The sequence below is a fragment of the Mus caroli genome, unplaced genomic scaffold (assembly GCF_978045245.1).
Source record: "Mus caroli unplaced genomic scaffold, Mus_caroli_1 scaffold_10, whole genome shotgun sequence".
Taxonomy (NCBI): Eukaryota; Metazoa; Chordata; class Mammalia; order Rodentia; family Muridae; genus Mus; species Mus caroli.
This window is the reverse complement of record NW_028227265.1, coordinates 108,634,370-108,652,421: the sequence shown is the minus strand read 5'-3', so window position 1 is coordinate 108,652,421 and position 18,052 is coordinate 108,634,370. Positions and strand designations below refer to the sequence as shown.

Here is an 18,052-nt window from a genome sequence, read left to right as displayed (position 1 = left end):
AAGAATCAAAGGAACTATTGTTCCTACAAAGATGTGAGGTGTTTTCTTACTGCCTTTTCTTGTAGGTGTTTCTCGAATGCCCCTCCCCTGCCCTTATGCTTATATGCACTCATACACTTCTCCAATATGTCTAGATTATTCTAATCTGTAGATTAAAATAGACTCTGTCATCAAGCTTAAATATTGAACTATAATATGAACTACTCACAGTTTGATCTCCTCTAACTTACACTTGGTACATTTCAAACATATTTTGGAATCAAAAGTTCATGACAGAAGGAAATATCCTATACATATTTCATTCTCATGCTTGAAAGCACAGATGACATACAAATAATCTAAAGATATATGTATATTGATATTTGTTATTCATATATTTATATTTATGTTTATTATTATGGCAGAGTAATTTTAGCTGAGACAGATGCTCCTACTAAGGCAAGACCCATGAGGACACATGTGATTGTGTGTGTGTGTGTGTGAGTGTGTGTGTGTGTGTGTTTCTATGTGTGTGTGTTTCTGTGTATATTTAAAACTTCGCCACTGAGAGTGAAGGGAGCTAATATAAAGAAGATTACAATATATTAAAGGCAAGTTTATTGGGAAAATCCTCTTGAATGGGATAGTTCACTGGACCCAGGGACCAAGGCTAGGTAAGTCACCATTGGTAAAGTAAGGGGGGGTTGAGGAGGGAAAGAAAAAGAGAGAAAGGGGTTGAGGAGAGAGAGAGAGAGAGAGAGAGAGAGAGAGAGAGAGAGAGAGAGAGAGAGAGAGAGATGGAGAGACAGAGACAAAGACAGGGAGAGAGCACAAAAGTGTCTAGATTATATGGGGAAGAGCTTCAGGAAAGAGCTGTTTACCCCCAGGTCTGTAAAATTCAAACTTGAGGGCAGGGTATGCCAGGGAGGGACTGAGGAAGGCTCAGAGAACCTGGCAACAAAGTCTGCTTCAATATACAAACTATGCACCTCAGTAACTTGTTCCATGGTCTGAAAACCATTACATATGTATTTATATAACTGTGTGTGTGTGTGTGTGTGTGTGTGTCTTTGCTAAAATTTTTATGAATCTATCCCTTATCTCTAGCTATCTTACCTCTATGCTGTGTGGCCATTCACCTGCTCTTTGATCATGTTAGGGTTCTCTACCCAAGAACTTCCTGTCCAGAAATGTCTCAGGTTTTTCTCAGACAGCTCCATCCTGGGCCCCTGAGACTACCAGGAAAATAACAGAGAAGAGGGTGAACTCTCTCTTGCAGGATAAGGGAGCAGGAGCTAAATGTGTAAAGGCTAACTGGATGCAGAGGTCTCTTATGACTATTTTTTTTTACAAGTAAAATATTAGTAATCCCCCAAAACACACAGGAGCCAATCAGATGCAAATCACAACAAGGTCTTTATTCTATTCCAGATAGCTCAGTACACCCACCCAAACATCACCATCATGCAGGATGATTTTGGTGTGGGGAAACCTGAATGTCTATGGGGCAACTAAGCAGCAAACAAGGAATATGTATGCAAGCATCTAATTGGAAAGCTCCTTTGGCCTTTAATATAATTGCCTGCTGCTGGGAATCATATCATAAACTTAACTTCTGCTCCCCTCTGCATTGCTCATCCAATATATTGGTTGTAAGGTGTAGGCTTGTAACCTGGGGTTTAGGTTTGTTGGAATAATATAGAGACCTGATTGCTGGAGACCAATTTTCTTTTTCTCCTACCCACACAACCTATGCTACTCACAGCAGATGTCGAGAAAGACTTTAACTAGAAGGAGAAAGATATCTAGTCTTGTTGAGGTTGTAACCTGGAAACTCTGGTTTTGTTGGGGATTAGCCTAGAGACTGGAGCTAGGCTCAGGTTCTGTTAGGAGGCAACTTGGAAACTAATGCTAGGTACCAATTTTTACTTTACCTGAGTTCAAACGTAGGTTGGGTTCTCTGAAATAGAGTTTGAATTTAAAATATTTGGTGTCTCAGTCGCTGTCAAAAAAAAAAGTGGTGGGGATGGGGCGGGGGGGGGGGCTTTGTTAACCAGTTTCCCACTTGAGTTTCAATTCAAACTTTGAGAGTTTTCACCTTATTAAAAGTCATCAAATTGAAATTATTCCATGCCTGATGCATAACCTCACGTGCTCAACTACTAGCCTTCATCCTCTATTAATAGTTTAATATTTCACAGAACCAGCTATTCTCACTGTCTGGAATATTTGTGTTCTGTGCCAAGAACCCAGTGGTTAACTAATCACCTAATATGAGTACATGCTTGAAACATTCCTGCCTTTGAGACTGAATGAGAAGTCTTATTGTTTTATCTATAAGTAGTTGAAGTAAACCTAATTATCAGGCATCATTGTGAGTCATATTTTGCATATATTATCATGATTTAGTAAATGATTAAGGTCTATCCAGGAAATGGTGCCTGAAGTTGTATTGACTACCACCCTGGGCTTTGGCACAAAACAAGGACAGAAACAATCAGCTCATTAAAGACTGAGATGCATGCTCGCTTCGGCAGCACATATACTAAAATTGGAACCGTAGAGAGAAGATTAGCATGGCCCATGCGCAAGGATGACATGCAAATTCGTGAAGCATTCCATATTTTCAAGAGGAAAACTCATAGCTCTGAGTGCCTCCAAAAAGAAACTAGAAAGAGCACACATTAGCAGCTTGACAACACACCTAAAAGCTCTAGAACAAAAGGAAGCAAATTCACGCAAGAGGAGTAGAGGGAAGGAAATAATCAAACTCAGGGGTGAAATCAACCAAGTGGAAACAAGAAAAACTATTCAAAGAATCAACCAATCAAGGAGCTGGTTCTTTGAGAAAATCAACAAGATAGATAAACCCTTAGCCAGACTCACTAGAGGGCACAGGGAAAGTATTCTAATTAACAAAATCAGAAATGAAAAGGGAGACATAACATCAGATCCTGAAGAAATCCAAAACACCATCAGATCCTTCTACAAAAGGCTATACTCAACAAAACTGGAGAACCTGGATGAAATGGACAATTTCTAGACAGATACCAGGTACCAAAGTTAAATCAAGATCAGGTTAATGATCTAAACAGTCCCATATCCCCTAAAGATATAGAAGCATTCATTAATAGTCTCCCAACCAAAAAAAGCCCAGGAGCAGATGGGTTTAGTGCAGAGTTCTATCAGACCTTCAAAGAAGATCTAATCCCAATTCTCCACAAACTATTCCACAAAATAGAAACAGAAGGTATTCTACCCAACTCATTCTATGAAGCCACAATTACTCTGATACCTAAACCACAAAAAGACCCAACAAAGATAGAGAACTTCAGGCCAATTTCCCTTATGAATATCGATACAAAAATCCTCAATAAAGTTCTCGCTAACTGAATCCAAGAACACATCAAAACAATCATCCATCCTGACAAAGTAGGTTTCATCCCAGGGATGCAGGAATGGTTCAATATACGGAAATCCATCAACATAATCCAGTATATAAACAAACTCAAAGACAAAAACCACATGATAAGCTCGTTAGATGCTGAAAAAGCATTTGACAAAATCCAACACCCATTCATGATAAAAGTCTTGGAAAGATCAGGAATTCAAGGCCCATACCTAACCATGATAAAAGCAATCTACAGCAAACCAGTAGCCAACATCAAAGTAAATGGTGAGAAGCTGGAAGAAATCCCGCTAAATCAGGGACTAGACAAGGCTGTCCACACTCTCCCTACCTATTCAACATTGTACTTGAAGTCCTAGCTAGAGCAATTGGACAACAAAAGGAGATCAAGGGGATACATTGGAAAAGAAGAAGTCAAAATATCACTTTTTGCAGATGATATGATAATATATATAAGTGACCCTAAAAATTCCACCAGAGAACTCCTAAGCCTGATAAACAGCTTCAATGAACTAGCTGGATATAAAATTAACTCAAGCAAGTCAATGGCCTTTCTGTACACAAAAGATAAACAGGCTGAGAAAGAAATTAGGGAAACAACACCCTTCTCAATAGTCACAAACAATATAAAATATCTTGGCGTGACTCTAACTAAGGAAGTGAAAGATCTGTATGACAAGAACTTCAAGTCTCTGAAGAAAGAAATTAAAGAAGATCTCAGAAGATGGAAAGATCTCCCATGCTCATGGATTGGCAGAATCAACATTGTAAAAATGGCTATCTTGCCAAAAGCAATCTACAGATTCAATGCAATCCCCATCAAAATTACAACTCAATTCTTCAAAGAATTAGAAAGGGCAATCTGCAAATTCATCTGGAATAACAAAAAACCTAGAAGAGCAAAAACTCTTCTCAAAGATAAAAGAACCTCTGGTGGAATCACTATGGCTGACCTAAAGCTGTACTACAGAGCAATTGTGATTAAAAACTGCATGGTACTGGTATAATGACAGACAAGTAGACCAATGGAACAGAATTGAAGACCCTGAGATGAACCCACACACCTATGGTCACTTGATTTTTGACAAGGGAGCAAAAACTATCCAGTGGAAAAAAGACAGCATTTTTAACAAATGGTGCTGGCACAACTGGCAGTTATCATGTAGAAGAATGCGAATTGATCCATTCCTATCTCCTTCTATTAAGGTCAAATCTAAGTGGATTAAGGAACTTCACATAAAACCAGAGACACTGAAACTTATAGAGGAGAAAGTAGGGAAAAGCCTCGAAGATATGGGTACACGGGAAAAAATCCTGAATAGAACAGCAATGGCTTGTGCTATAAGATTGAGAATTGATAAATGGGACCTCATAAAGTTGCAAAGCTTTTGCAAGCAAAAGACACTGTCAATAAGACAAAAAGGCCACCAACAGATTGGGAAAGGATCTTTACCTATCCTAAATCAGATACAGGACTAATATCCAATATATATAAAGAACTCAAGAAGGTAGACTCCAGAAAATCAAATAACCTCATTAAAAAATGGGGCTCAGAACTGAACAAAGAATTCTCACCTGAGGAATACCTAATGGCAGAGAAGCACCTGAAAAAAATGTTCAACATCCTTAATCATCAGGGAAATGCAAATCAAAACAACCCTGAGATTCCACCTCACACCAGTCAGAATGGCTAAGATCAAAAATTCAGGTGACAGCAGATGCTGGCGAGGATATGGAGAAAGAGGAACACTCCTCCATTGTTGGTGGGATTGCCAGCTTATACAACCACTCTGGAAATCAGTTTGGCGGTTCTCAGAAAATTGGACCTAATACTACCAGAGGATCCAGCAATACTTCTCCTGGGCATATATCCAGAAGATGTTCCAACTGGTAAGAAGGACACATGCTCCACTATGTTCATAGCAGCCTTATTTATAATAGCCAGAAGCTGGAAAGAACCCAGATGCCTGTCAACAGAGGAATGGATACAGAAAATGTGGTACATTTACACAATGGAGTATTACTCAGCTATTAAAAGGAATGAATTTATGAAATTCCTAGGCAAATGGATGGACCGGGAGGGCATCATCATGAGTGAGGTAACACAATCACAAAGGAACTCACACAATATGTACTCACTGATAAGTGGATATTAGCCCAGAAAATTAGGATACCCAAGATATAAGATACAATTTGTTAAACGCATGAAACTCAAGAAGAACGAAGACCAAAGTGTGGATACTGTGCCCCTTCTTAGAATTGAGAACAAAACACCCATGGAAGGAGTTACAGAGACAAAGTTTGGAGCTGTGATGAAAGGATGGACCATCTAAAGACTGCCATATCCAGGGATCCATCTCATAATCAGCTTCCAAATGCTGACACCATTGCATACACTATTAAGATTTTGCTGAAATCTTATAGCTGTCGCTTGTGAGACAATGCTGGGGCCTAACAAACACAGAAGTGGATGCTCACAGTCAGCTATTGGATGGATCACAGGGCCCCCAATGGAGGAGCTAGAGAAAGTACCCAAGGAGCTAAAGGAATCTGCAACCCTATAGGTGGAACAACATTATGAACTAACCAGTACCCCAGAGCTCTTGACTCTAGCTGCATATGTATCAAAAGATGGCCTAGTTGGCCATCACTTAAAAGAGAGGCCCATTGGACTTGCAAACTTTGTATGCCCCAGTACAGGGGAACACCAGGGCCAAAAAGTGGGAGTGGGTGAGTAGGGGAGTGGGGGGGGGAGTGTATTGGGGACTTTTTGGATAGCATTGGAAATGTAAATGAGGAAAATACCTAATAAAACAAATGTTAAAAAAATATGTAATAAAAAATATTTTTAAAAAGTTAATCAATAGTTCCATAGGAAAAAAATTCAACATCAACATATATATTTTCATATCTATATACAGATAGAATATATATTTATGTGATGATGATGATATATTCATAAACACATGCAAACACTTTAAATATATTTAAAAATAAATTAAGATGATTAAAAAAAAATAGACTGAGATGCAGAGAGTTGTAAGGAAAAATAAACTATTGAAGCAGCTCCCCAACTTGTGGTTCAGGACTGTACATGCAATGAAAGTACAGAATTTGATTCAATAGGCCGTGACCTCTGATCCTACAAATAAGCAACAAGCTGGCTGGAGACCATTTTTTTATTTCACCCACCCAGACAGCCTCTGCTACTCACAGGAAATGTTGAGCAAGACCTTCACTTGAAGGAGAAAGATAAAGCCTTAAACAACAAAGAAGTCATGCATTAAAAATAAAAAATAAGTATCAGACATTAGACAGTGGATAATCCTGATTTTCAAAAGTAACACTGAAAAGAATTACATATATGTATGTTTTTGCAGGCATTCTAATTATCAGGAAATACCTACAGTAACAATGGAAATAGATGTTTGTCTGCCTGTTGAATTAAGAGTACAATGAGAGACAAGGAGGAAGGAAATATTCATATTTTTGAGAGATATCAAGATTTTCATTTTAAAGTATGGAGGCAATTAGAAGGCTCAGTGGGAGCTCAGACCTGAGGTGTGCTGCTGCTTCTACAGGGCTTCTGGGCCTCTCTTTAGGGGGTATCTGCAAATTCTCTCCTTTTGCTCCCACAGCCTCTCCTTAGGAGGTCTCTCTTAATTCCTTCCTTTGGGTTTAACAGCATATCCATGAAGTGTATCTGCAAATTCCTTCTTCTGGGGTTTGATGCCAAGTCAGTGGAACCTCGCTTTTGTGTAACTCTAGAAATAGTAAAATAGTACTTATCATAAAACACCACCAATAACCCAAATGTCCTATGAAACTTGAGCAAAGAACCTTCTCCCCTAAGAAATGTTGATGTAAACTAACTAAAAGGTATTTTTGGAGAAAATTTTTTTCTTTCCTATGTCCTGGTTTGGGCGATTTCTGGGAGGGAGGTTGAGACAAGGTTTCTCTGTGTAGCCCTGACGGTCCTGGAACTTACTTTGTAGACACAGAAAACTGATCTCAAACTTAGAGCATCCAGTGCACCACTGTTGCTATTAAAGGAGTGTGCCACCACCACCAGACATGGCATTTTTTTCTTTAACCTTAGTATTCTTTTGCTTGTGTATTACATTTTACAATTTTGTGGGCTTTTGTGGTCTTGTATGTGTGTCTCTTTGTGTGTATGAGTATCTTGTGTCCTTAATTGTTCTTGTTATTGTTGTTTGTTTCATTATTGTTCCTTTATTTTGTTGAGAGAGAGAGAGAAAGACAGAGAGAGAAAGAGAGAGAGAGAGGGAGAGAAGGCATGGGATTGGAATGGTGAGGAGGGCTTGGGAGGAGATGCAACAGGGGAAACTGTGATCAAATAAATTGTATGAAAAAGAATATGTTTAATAAAAAAGTTAGAAACAAAGGGAGGAATGTTGGTGTGTTTTTACCAGGTAAGCTAGACAAGAAAGAAGCACTGAAGGCTATAGCCCCATCTTGGGGCCAGCATTGAGGCAGAATGTGGTCTGGATGAAGCAGAGGAAAAATGTTACCATAGTGTGTGCACAAACGTGTCAGGCTCAAGGCTAGAGGTAACAGTGCAGGATCCACTCTGGATCTTCGATTAAAATATGTGCGCTGGCTGAGCATGGAAAGAAGATTGCATTCAGAAGGGCAGAAAATTAAGAATAGCATAGGAAGAAGTCAACAAAGTCGCTTTGCTGTCTCTTGACTCAGTAGCGCCATCTGCTGTCCGGCATCATGTGAAATTACTGTTTCTGTCAGAATGACAATGTTCATGAGTGACTTCCTTCAAGAGAAAGATTCAGGAACAGGACATAGAAGGCATGTGTCTATGCTACAAAAGACAGTGTGAATGACAGAGGACTTACAAACTATAAACCTAATGCCACACAACATTATAAGCTTTCAAAGATTTTGTAAATCATGTGCAACAGTGCTGTTGTTATATATATGGAGAGCTATGTACTCTCTCATCTTAAATTATAATTGTTACATGTTTATGTATATGCATATAATTTTAATGGATACATATGCAAATGTGTATGTATAACAGAGTCTATTTAACATTGCTCATATGTCCATGTGTCTACGGCTAACCATTCAGAATTGGGGCCTACAACTGACAATGGGACCTTATGAAACAAAACCTTCCCTATAGCAAAGGAAATAATCAGTCCAGTAAAGAGGAAGCTCACAGTGTGGTACAGACCCTGTGCAAGCTACATAACTGTATGGGTTGTCATCTAAAATATACAAAAACCTAGGAAAGTGAATGAAGGCAGTTAGTGAAACAACCTAATTAAATATCATCTATGGATCTGAACAAAGAATTTTGGAAAAAAAGAAATAAAGTAACTGAAATGAGATCAAGAATGTTTGACATGCTATGGCTGTACTGTGCAAGTCCAAGGCAAAGCATATCCCATCAGGGACCTGGGAGTTGGATACAAAAACTCCATTCCTTGCACTGGAGGTATTACCAATTGTTATCTGCTGGGTGAGAGACACAGTTCTTTCTGAGTGTATCTCTTAGTGAATTGATCGTATTCCAGTGGAAAATATAAAAACATATTGGCAGCACAAATTGATCCAAATGGATTAAAAACTAAAATTAAAGAAAAAAAGGAAATTAACTTGGGTGGAACTTAGTTTGCTAAGTGATGAGTATTATTCAAATAGGCTAACCAGTTGTTGGAAAATTTCAAAGAACTAATAAATACCTAAGAAGTATATTTTAAAGTGTTCAACATTCTCATCAGAGAAATGGAAATTGAAAGTTCTCAGAGGTTTCATCTATGCCTTGTCAGAATGACTAAGATCAAGAAAACAATTGTTCACAAGTGGGGGTGAGGGTCTAGGAAAAGTGGAACCCTCAGGCACTGTTGGTGGGATTGCAAGCTGGCACAGGAACCAAGGAAGTCAGTGTGGAGAATTCTCACAAAACTGCTGGGAAATCTCCATAGCACAGCTGTATCACTCATTGGCAAATGCCCAAAATATAGGGACCTCCCTCATAGTTACTTGCTCAACCATCTTCATGGCCTCTGGAATTTCAGCAGCTATAGAAAGGAAAGGACATAATGTTCTTCAACTGAAAAAATGGATCATGAAAATGTGGGTCTCATTTTTGAGGGTGAGTCTTATCTAATGAGCAGAAGAGTTGATAGAGAAGTAACTAGAGCAGAATGCCTTGTCTCTTTGTATCTAACCTCCTGAGCATCCTTGATATGACTGCTAAATGTAACCATGAATCCTTTATAAGGGATTCACTGAGGATTCTACTACAATGATTAGAAGAATCCTTTCCAAGATACCTAGAAAACATCAAAGAAACATAAACACAGATGATTTTTCAGCAAGGAGTTTATGAGAGAAGGAATTGCAATTGAGGCTAAGCACAATGGGATCATGAGGACCAAAAGCAAATGGTCATCTCAATCCAGATTCCACGTTCAATTCAACAGCTTTTATGCTATGTATTTGGAGCTTGGGTGGTGATTGCAGTTTCATTTTGCCTTTCTTTGCACAATGGAAGCTTTGGGCACTGGGGGCATGTCGGGCACACAGGGCACTTCTGGCACACTTGGCACTTCTGGCACACTGGGCACTTCCGGCACCACGGAAACCTTCTTTGGGCTGAGGACACAAACAAAGCATCAGGTATTAAGTAAAGAGGCCAGCAGTGTGTTAGTAAACACTCCTATGGAGATGCACTGTACATGGTACAGAGTAGGTTTGTTGAACTGGTGACATCACAGCCAGCACCATGGACATGAGACATTTAACAAGTGTTGATCATGTACAGGACATGGCACCCACACCACATTTCTTCACAATTTCTGTGTTTTCCTGACAGAACACATTCATGCAATGGCATTTGGTTTCTAAGCCAATTTTTTTAAAGCAAAACGGATTCTTCTTTCTTAACAAATTTATTAATCATGTATAAGAGGACTTATCAATATGTTCTATATTTTGAAGGTTTCTCACAGATAATTTTTTTTTCTTGATGTCTGTGACTCCATTTATCCCTAAACCTAGCATGGGGAACAGAGCTCAGGAGTCACAGGCAGATAAATTTTTAAATGAAAAAAACCTAACACTGGGTTGATTCTCACTGTTACTTCTATTAATAAGACAGAAAAGATCTTAGAGTATCAAGGGACAACTACCTGAACCAAGCTGTTATAGACATGATTCCAGGCTCATCTTCAGTCCTGCCTCAGGAGACACCAAGCCTCCATCACAGGGCTTTAGCACTCACCTACATCTTGAAGATCGGAGCCTTCTGTGCCTCCAAAGGAGACAGACACAGCCTGGTCCTCTTCCCCTGGCTGCTCCTCAGTTTTAGTCTCTTCATCTGTGTTTTGGATAGGATCAGCCTGGACCTGGAAGGCCAGCAGGGCAAGGGCAGAGAGGAGGACAAGTGTCTTCATGACTGGGAGTCACCTGGAGGATTGGTGAGCAGGAGCTCAATGTGTGGAGAACGCGTAGCCAGCCTGCATTTATAGGGCAGAGAGGCGTCCTCACTGAGAGAAGGCACTCATTGATGGGAACTGGGAGAGTCTGTAACCCTCAAGTTCTGTCCTTTGTCCTCATGGCTTCCAACATGATATTGCTCTGTGTGTTCAGTGCCTCCCACCCGTCCCACTGATAATGATGAAGTAGGCCTTGCTATCTTCCCCTGTTTCCCATCTGTTTGAGTATTTATCTCTCAGTGGTCGGGGAAGAAAAGAGCTGTTCATTGCCTAATTTAATAAATAGATGAATCAAAGGATTATTGGCTTTTGAACTTGGAGCATGGATCAGACCTTGACCAGGTGGACTGGACAGTCAGTTCTTTGCATGATTTGGGGAAATCACCCTCAGGAAGGAAGATTTTGTGAATCTTTTCCTATGGGGCCACCAGAGAACTACTAAACCTGATAAACAGCTTCAGTGAAGTACCTGGATATAAAATTAACTCAAACAAATCAATGGCCTTTCTCTACACAAAGGATAAGCAGACTGAGAAAGAAATTAGGGAAACAACACCCTTCACAATAGTCACAAATAATATAAAATACATTGGTGTGACTCTAACTAAAGAAGTGAAAGATCTGTATGATAAGAACTTCAAGTCTCTGAAGAAAGAAATTAAAGAAGATCTCAGTAGATGGAAAGATCTCCCATGCTCATGGATTGGCAGGATCAATATAGTAAAAATGGCTATCTTGCCAAAAGCAATCTACAGATTCAATGCAATCCCCATCAAAATTCCAAATCAATTCTTCAATGAATTAGAAAGGACAAATTTCAAATTCATCTGGAATAACAAAAAACCTAGGGTAGCAAACACTCTTCTCAAGGATAAAAGAACCTCTGGTGGAATCACCATGCCTGACATAAAGCTGTACTACAGAGCAATTGTGATAAAAACTGCATGGTACTGGTATAGCGACAGACAAGTAGACCAATAGAATAGAATTGAAGACCCAGAGATGAACCCACACACCTATGGTCACTTGATCTTTGACAAGGGAGCTAAAACCATCCAGTGGAAAAAAGACAGCATTTTCAACAAATGGTGCTGGCACAACTGGCAGTTATCATGTAGAAGAATGCTAATTGATCCATTCCTATCTCCTTGTACTAAGGTCAAATATAAGTGGATTAAGGAACTCCACATAAAACCAGAGACACTGAAACTTATAGAAGAGAAAGTGGGGAAAAGCCTATATGGGCACAGGGGAAAATTCCTCAATAGAACAGCAATGGCTTGTGCAGTAAGATCAAGAATTGACAAATGGGACCTCATAAAATTGCAAAGCTTCTATAAGGCAAAACACACTGTCAATAAGACTAAAAGGCCACGAACAGATTGGGAAAGGATCTTTACCAATCCCAAATCAGATAGGGGACTAATATCTAATATATATAAAAAATTTAAGAAGGTGAATTCCAGAAAACCAAATACCCCATTAAAAATGGGGCACAGAGCTAAACAAAGAATACTCAACTGAGGAGTACTGAATAGGTGAGAAGCACTTGAAACAATGTTCAACATCCTTAATCATCAGGGAAATACAAATCAACACAACTCTGAGATTCCATCTCAAACCAGTCAGAATGGCTCAGATCAAAAACTCAGGTGACAGCAGATGCTGGTGAGGATGTGGAGAAAGAGGAACACTCCTCCATTGTTGGTGGGATTGCAAGCTTGTACAACCACTCTGGAAATCAATCTGGTGTTTCCTCAGAAAATTGGACATAGTACTACCGGAGGATCCCGCAATACCTCTCCTGGTCATATATTCAGAAGATGTCCCAACCGGTAAAAAGGACACATGCTCCACTATGTTCATAGCAGCCTTATTTATAATAGCCAGAAGCTGAAAAGAACCCAGATGCCCCTCAACAGAGGAATGGATACAGAAAATGTGGTACATTTACAAAATGGAGTACTATTCAGCTATTAAAAGGAATGAATTTATAAAATTCCTAGGCAAATGAATGGTCCTGGAGGGCATCATCCTGAGTGAGGTAACCCAATCACAAAATAACTCACATGATATGTACTCACTGATAAGTGGATATTGGCCCACAAACTTAGAATACCCAAGATACAATTTGAAAAACACATGAAACTCAAGAAGAATGATGACCAGAGTGTGGATACTTCGCCCCTTCTTAGAATTGAGAACAAAACACCCATGGAAGGAGTTACAGAGATAAAGTTTGGAGTTGAGATGAAAGGATGGATCATCCAGAAACTACTCCACCAGGGATCCATCCCATAATCAGCCTCCAAACTCTGACACCATTGCATATACCAGTAAGATTTTGCTGAAAGGACCCTGATATAGTTGTCTCTTATGAGGCTATGCCAGTGCCTGGCAAACACAGAAGTGGATGCTTACAGTCAGCTATTGGATGGAACACAGGGCCCCCAATGGAGGAGCTAGAGAAAGTACCCAAGGAGCTGAAGGGGTCTGCAACCCTATAGGTGGAATAACAATATGAACTAACCACTACCCCAGAGCTCATGTCTCAAGCTGCATATGTAGCAGAAGATGGCCTAGTCGGCCATCATTGGGCAGAGAGGCCCCTTGGTCTTGCAAACTTAATGTGCCTCAGTACAGGTGAACATTAGAGCCAAGAAGCAGGAGTGGGTGAGTAGGGGGCTGGGGAAGGGTATGGGGGACTTTCGGGATAGCCTTTGAAATGTAAATGAAGATAATACCTAATGAAAGATTAGAAAAAACATTAAAAGCTATGGATATTGAGTACTTCTTACATAAAATAAGAATACTAATTTTCATTTATTGGAGAACTGGAACAGCTTTGTGTTCTAAATTCATAGAAACCATGATAATTTGAAACTTGTGATAGGCCAGGCAGCATTCTCCAGGTATGTAATATGTACAGAGAATTTATATTAGCTGATACTTACTAATTGCTAAGATCTTTTTTCTCTGGATAGGAGGTTTTCACAATAACCCAATAAAGTAGCCAAGTTCATTGACCAATGTTTTGTGGGTTTGTAAAGGAACTTGAAAGAGTTTAAATGCCATACTCAGAAGACACTAAAGATTAGGCAACAGGGCAATGGCCAGATTCTTGTACTTTACTGCTATCCCATATTCCACCTTAACTTCTGTGTTTTAGAGTGATGCCTTCTGTCAGTTACTGGGATTATTTGTATTACCTACTTAGAACTTGATAAGAGTCTAAGGTTGAAAGACATCTCTTGACAGATGGTCTTTTTACTACTTCTTGGTCTCTGCCTCTGCTAATTATCTCACTTGAGATTTGATGTGAGATCACCAAAAAATAACCCCTATTCTCTAGAAATATCTGAAGAAGGGGTGGTTTTTTTTTTTGCCAGTTATCACAAGTAATAACTCACATAAATGATCCCTACTACAGAAATAGAGTAGATTATTAAGAGTAACTTCGAGATCTGTTGAGTTTTTGCACTCTGGCTTGTGATAGAAAATACATACAGAAATGAACACCCCACCTGTCTTAGAGTTCAGGATATAGTGCAGAAGAGCATAAGAATAAACAAGTTCTCAAGCTATAACCCATCTTTCTCAGCACTTCCTATGGGTCAGCAGAGTCCTAATGCCTGTGAGGAAGGAAGAATGTTAGCCCTCCCATGTGCACAGTGTGTCATGTGGAATATTCGAGGGTTCAGAGTCCACTGGAGGTTAATGTCCATTCTTTTTAGGCCATGTTTGAATATATGGTGATGCTTGAACAAGATTTATTACAAGGAGAAATAGCAATGGACTACAAAGAGCTCCTTCATTTTTCTATCATCACTTCAGTGTCTCTGATTCACCTGCTCCATCCACAGCACTTTTTCCCAATGCCTCCTTTGGCATTCACATGTGATATCGCATGTTGGAACATTAAAGGTCCTGAACACGCTCTATGAAAAGGTGGAACATCCTCAGTTGTGACAATGGGTGGTAAGAAAGGTAACACTGCCTCAACCACAGGATGGGGGAGGAATTTTGCTAATGCCACTAAAAGACAAAAGCTTGAGTTTTACATATTTAAATTGAAAACAAGAAAACTCAGAAATATTATCAAAGAAAATCAAATACCAGGTTGTTTGGAACAGGAAACAAAACTGGACAAAGAAAAATGTTAATCTTTAAGGAGATTTTTAACATATGCTACAAAGAGACAATTTCTAGACTTTTGATCAGCAGCTAAAGATTAATTAGAGAAAATGAGGGCCTGGAAGGATGGCTCTGAGGTAGAGAATATTGGGGGCTCTTGTAGAAGATATAGGTTCAATTCTAACACCCACATAGCAGCTCACAGCATTCTGGATCTCCAGTTCTAAGGGATTGGGCTCCCTGCTCTCCACAGACAATAGCCACACACATACATACAGTCAGGTAAATCACTTATAAAACAAAAATAAGCGAATCTTTCTTTAAAAATGAAAATCAAATGTGCCAACTACTCTCTCAGTGGAGCATTTGACCAAAAACAAGTGCACATACTTCTTGTGTCAAAGCATGAGAAAAATGTACTGTTATAATACTGAAATATCAATTTTATCTATCAGATTGGGATGAGGAATATAAGAAAAACATTATAGTACTTGTGTTAACCTGCAGTAAAACAATAAAATTTCAGCAGACAGTAAATTCACAAAGCAAAAAACTGTTTTCCCCCAAGGCTCAATAAACCTATTAGTATGTAAATAACTGTGTGCAGTTCCACAGAAAGAGGATTCTGGTCTCTACTTTCTCTGAAGTCCATGAGTCTTTCCTCAAGTGAGACAAACTAAAGCTACCGGGGCTTGGGTAGGAACAAAAAAAGAGAACATAAAGCAATAAGAAAATGAAAAGATAGTGCAGACCAACTTTGATTGCTGTACTTTAAAAATGACATACTTCTCTAAGGATATATTGTGCTAGTTCAGCATTCTCTGGGACTTCAGTGACCAGTTCTGTCTGGACACTGGTAGGAAGGGTACAGTGTGAAAATATGTAATAAAAATCCTTCATATGACCATGGTGACCTTTTGAGCATAAATATTTTTAAAAGTGCTACTGAGATCAACTCTGTAATGATCAAGAAAGACAATAATGTGTCTGAAATATAAGGTATGCTTCCTTTTTGTTTGTTTGTGTGTGTGTGTGTGTGTTTTGAAACAGGGTTTCTCTGTATAGCCCTGACTGTGGAGGAACTCACTTTGTAGACCAGGCTGGACTCGAACACAGAAATCTGCCTGCCTCTGCCTCCTGAGTGCTGGGATTAAATACGTGTTCCACCATGCGCGGCAAGGTGTGCTTCTTAACTCATAAATCAAAGTCTACAGATGTATTCAAAAGTTCATGTCCCATTATACATGTATATATTTAGATATAAATAGATATCTATCTACCTCTCTCTCTATATATGTATGTGTGTGAAGTTTTATATGTGTGTAAAATACTATTCTCGCTGCTTAGCTAACTATTGTACAAAACTGTATATAAAAATATTTTGACAAATGAATAATAATAATTAACACATAAATATGAGCTGGCACTTGTGACAGGGTGACACCATACAGTGACTGAGAACAGCAGGAAGTTCTGTACCTTTTGGTGTGTATATACTGTGAGAAAGGGGATGAAACTCATAGAGAACAGAGGTCATGTATGATGTGATGACACTTCTTAAGATTGGGTACTAGATTATGACCCTCTCTACATTGTGGATGTCATCTCTTGTAGATCAGTACTCATTTTCTGAAAGTAAAAACATTGCAGAATCTCAGAGATGTGGAATGACGCATGACTTGAGGGTCCCAAGTATGGAGACTCTCCTGGACCGCACTTTTGTGTGATGTGTGCTACCATTTTGGCTTCTACAGAACAACTCACTCTAGCTTCAATCGGACAAACTATATCACTTAAATTCAATTCAATAGGGGCACAATAAGGCCATCTTACTTTCTCTATAATGGCCCCAAGTAGGGGATTCACAAAGTTATCCCTCATGAGGATGATTGATAATACCTGAATCATGCAAAGAACTGACTCTCCAGTCTACCTGGTCAAGGTCTGATCCAGACTTTCTGAGAAGTACAGGCTTAAATTCCAGAACATAAAAATGCTTTGTTCCATGAGCTTATTAAATTAGGCAGTGCCCAACTCTTTTCTTCCATAACCACTGAGAGGTAAATACTCAAGCAGATGGGAAACAGGGTAAGATAGCAAGGCCCCTTCATCATTATCAGTGGGAGGGGTGGTGTCACTAAACACACAGAGCAACATCATGCCGGTAGCCTTGAGGACAGAGGAACATCAAGGGGAACTTGAGGGTAACAGCCTCTACCAGTTCCCATCAAAGAATGCCTTCTCTAAGTGTGGACTTTTCTCTGCCATATACATGCGGGCTGACTAATCACACTCCACACATTGGGCTCCTGCTCCCCAATCCTCCAGGTGACTCCCAGCCATGAAGATACTTGTCCTCCTCTCTGCCCTCGTCCTGCTGGCCTTCCAGGTCCAGGCTGATCCTATCCAAAACACAGATGAAGAGACTAAAACTGAGGAGCAGCCAGGGGAAGAGGACCAGGCTGTGTCTGTCTCCTTTGGAAACCCAGAAGGCTCTGATCTTCAAGAGGAAAGTGAGTCCTGGTGCCCAGTGTGATGGACGCTTGCATTCTCCTGAGGGAGGGATGAAGATGAGCCCTAGAATCCTGGTAGAGTAATGTGGCTCCCTTAGCAACTCTATTTTAATTCCTTTTATATTCATAACAGTAACAGCGAGTGTAAAATGACTCTAATTAAATTTCTTTCTCATAAGGATTTTACTATAAAAAGATACACATCGGAAGTTCAACAATCATACTCCAATACTCTGAGTAGGTGCTTCTAGAACAGGACTAGTAACACCCTGAACTGCATGCACTATTGGTTGAGATTTCCATGCTGAAGGCTGTACTGTTGCCAAAACAGCACATTCATGCTTTATCACATATCCCCATAGGATCACATACTATTACATGCTGCCAACCTCAAATCTTAATGCCTGATTCTTTTTGTGTCTCCAGCCTTGAGAGATCTGGGATGCTATTGTAGAAAAAGAGGCTGCACAAGAAGAGAACGCATTAATGGGACTTGCAGAAAGGGTCATTTAATGTACACGCTCTGCTGCCTCTGA

At 39.6% G+C, this 18,052-nt stretch overlaps 1 protein-coding gene, 2 non-coding genes and 1 pseudogene across 3 annotated transcripts; 2 read left to right on the top strand and 2 right to left on the bottom strand.

Moving 5' to 3' along the window:
• Positions 1-2,500: 2,500 nt before the first annotated feature.
• LOC147002499 (U6 spliceosomal RNA) lies at positions 2,501-2,607 on the top strand. Its single transcript, XR_015048872.1, has one exon. It is a non-coding gene; the product is annotated as a U6 spliceosomal RNA (small nuclear RNA).
• A 7,241-nt stretch (positions 2,608-9,848) lies between these two features.
• Positions 9,849-10,827, bottom strand: LOC147002498 (alpha-defensin 29-like; annotated as a pseudogene).
• LOC115030342 (small nucleolar RNA SNORA5) lies at positions 10,399-10,524 on the bottom strand. The gene has a single exon (XR_003835918.1). It is a non-coding gene; the product is annotated as a small nucleolar RNA SNORA5 (small nucleolar RNA).
• Positions 10,828-17,344: 6,517 nt separating the features above from the next.
• On the top strand, positions 17,345-18,052 carry LOC110288820 (alpha-defensin 26). Its single transcript, XM_085844343.1, has 2 exons — positions 17,345-17,516; positions 17,943-18,052. Exons 1-2 carry the CDS (start codon positions 17,345-17,347, stop codon positions 18,050-18,052), a joined length of 282 nt encoding a protein of 93 aa, XP_085700469.1.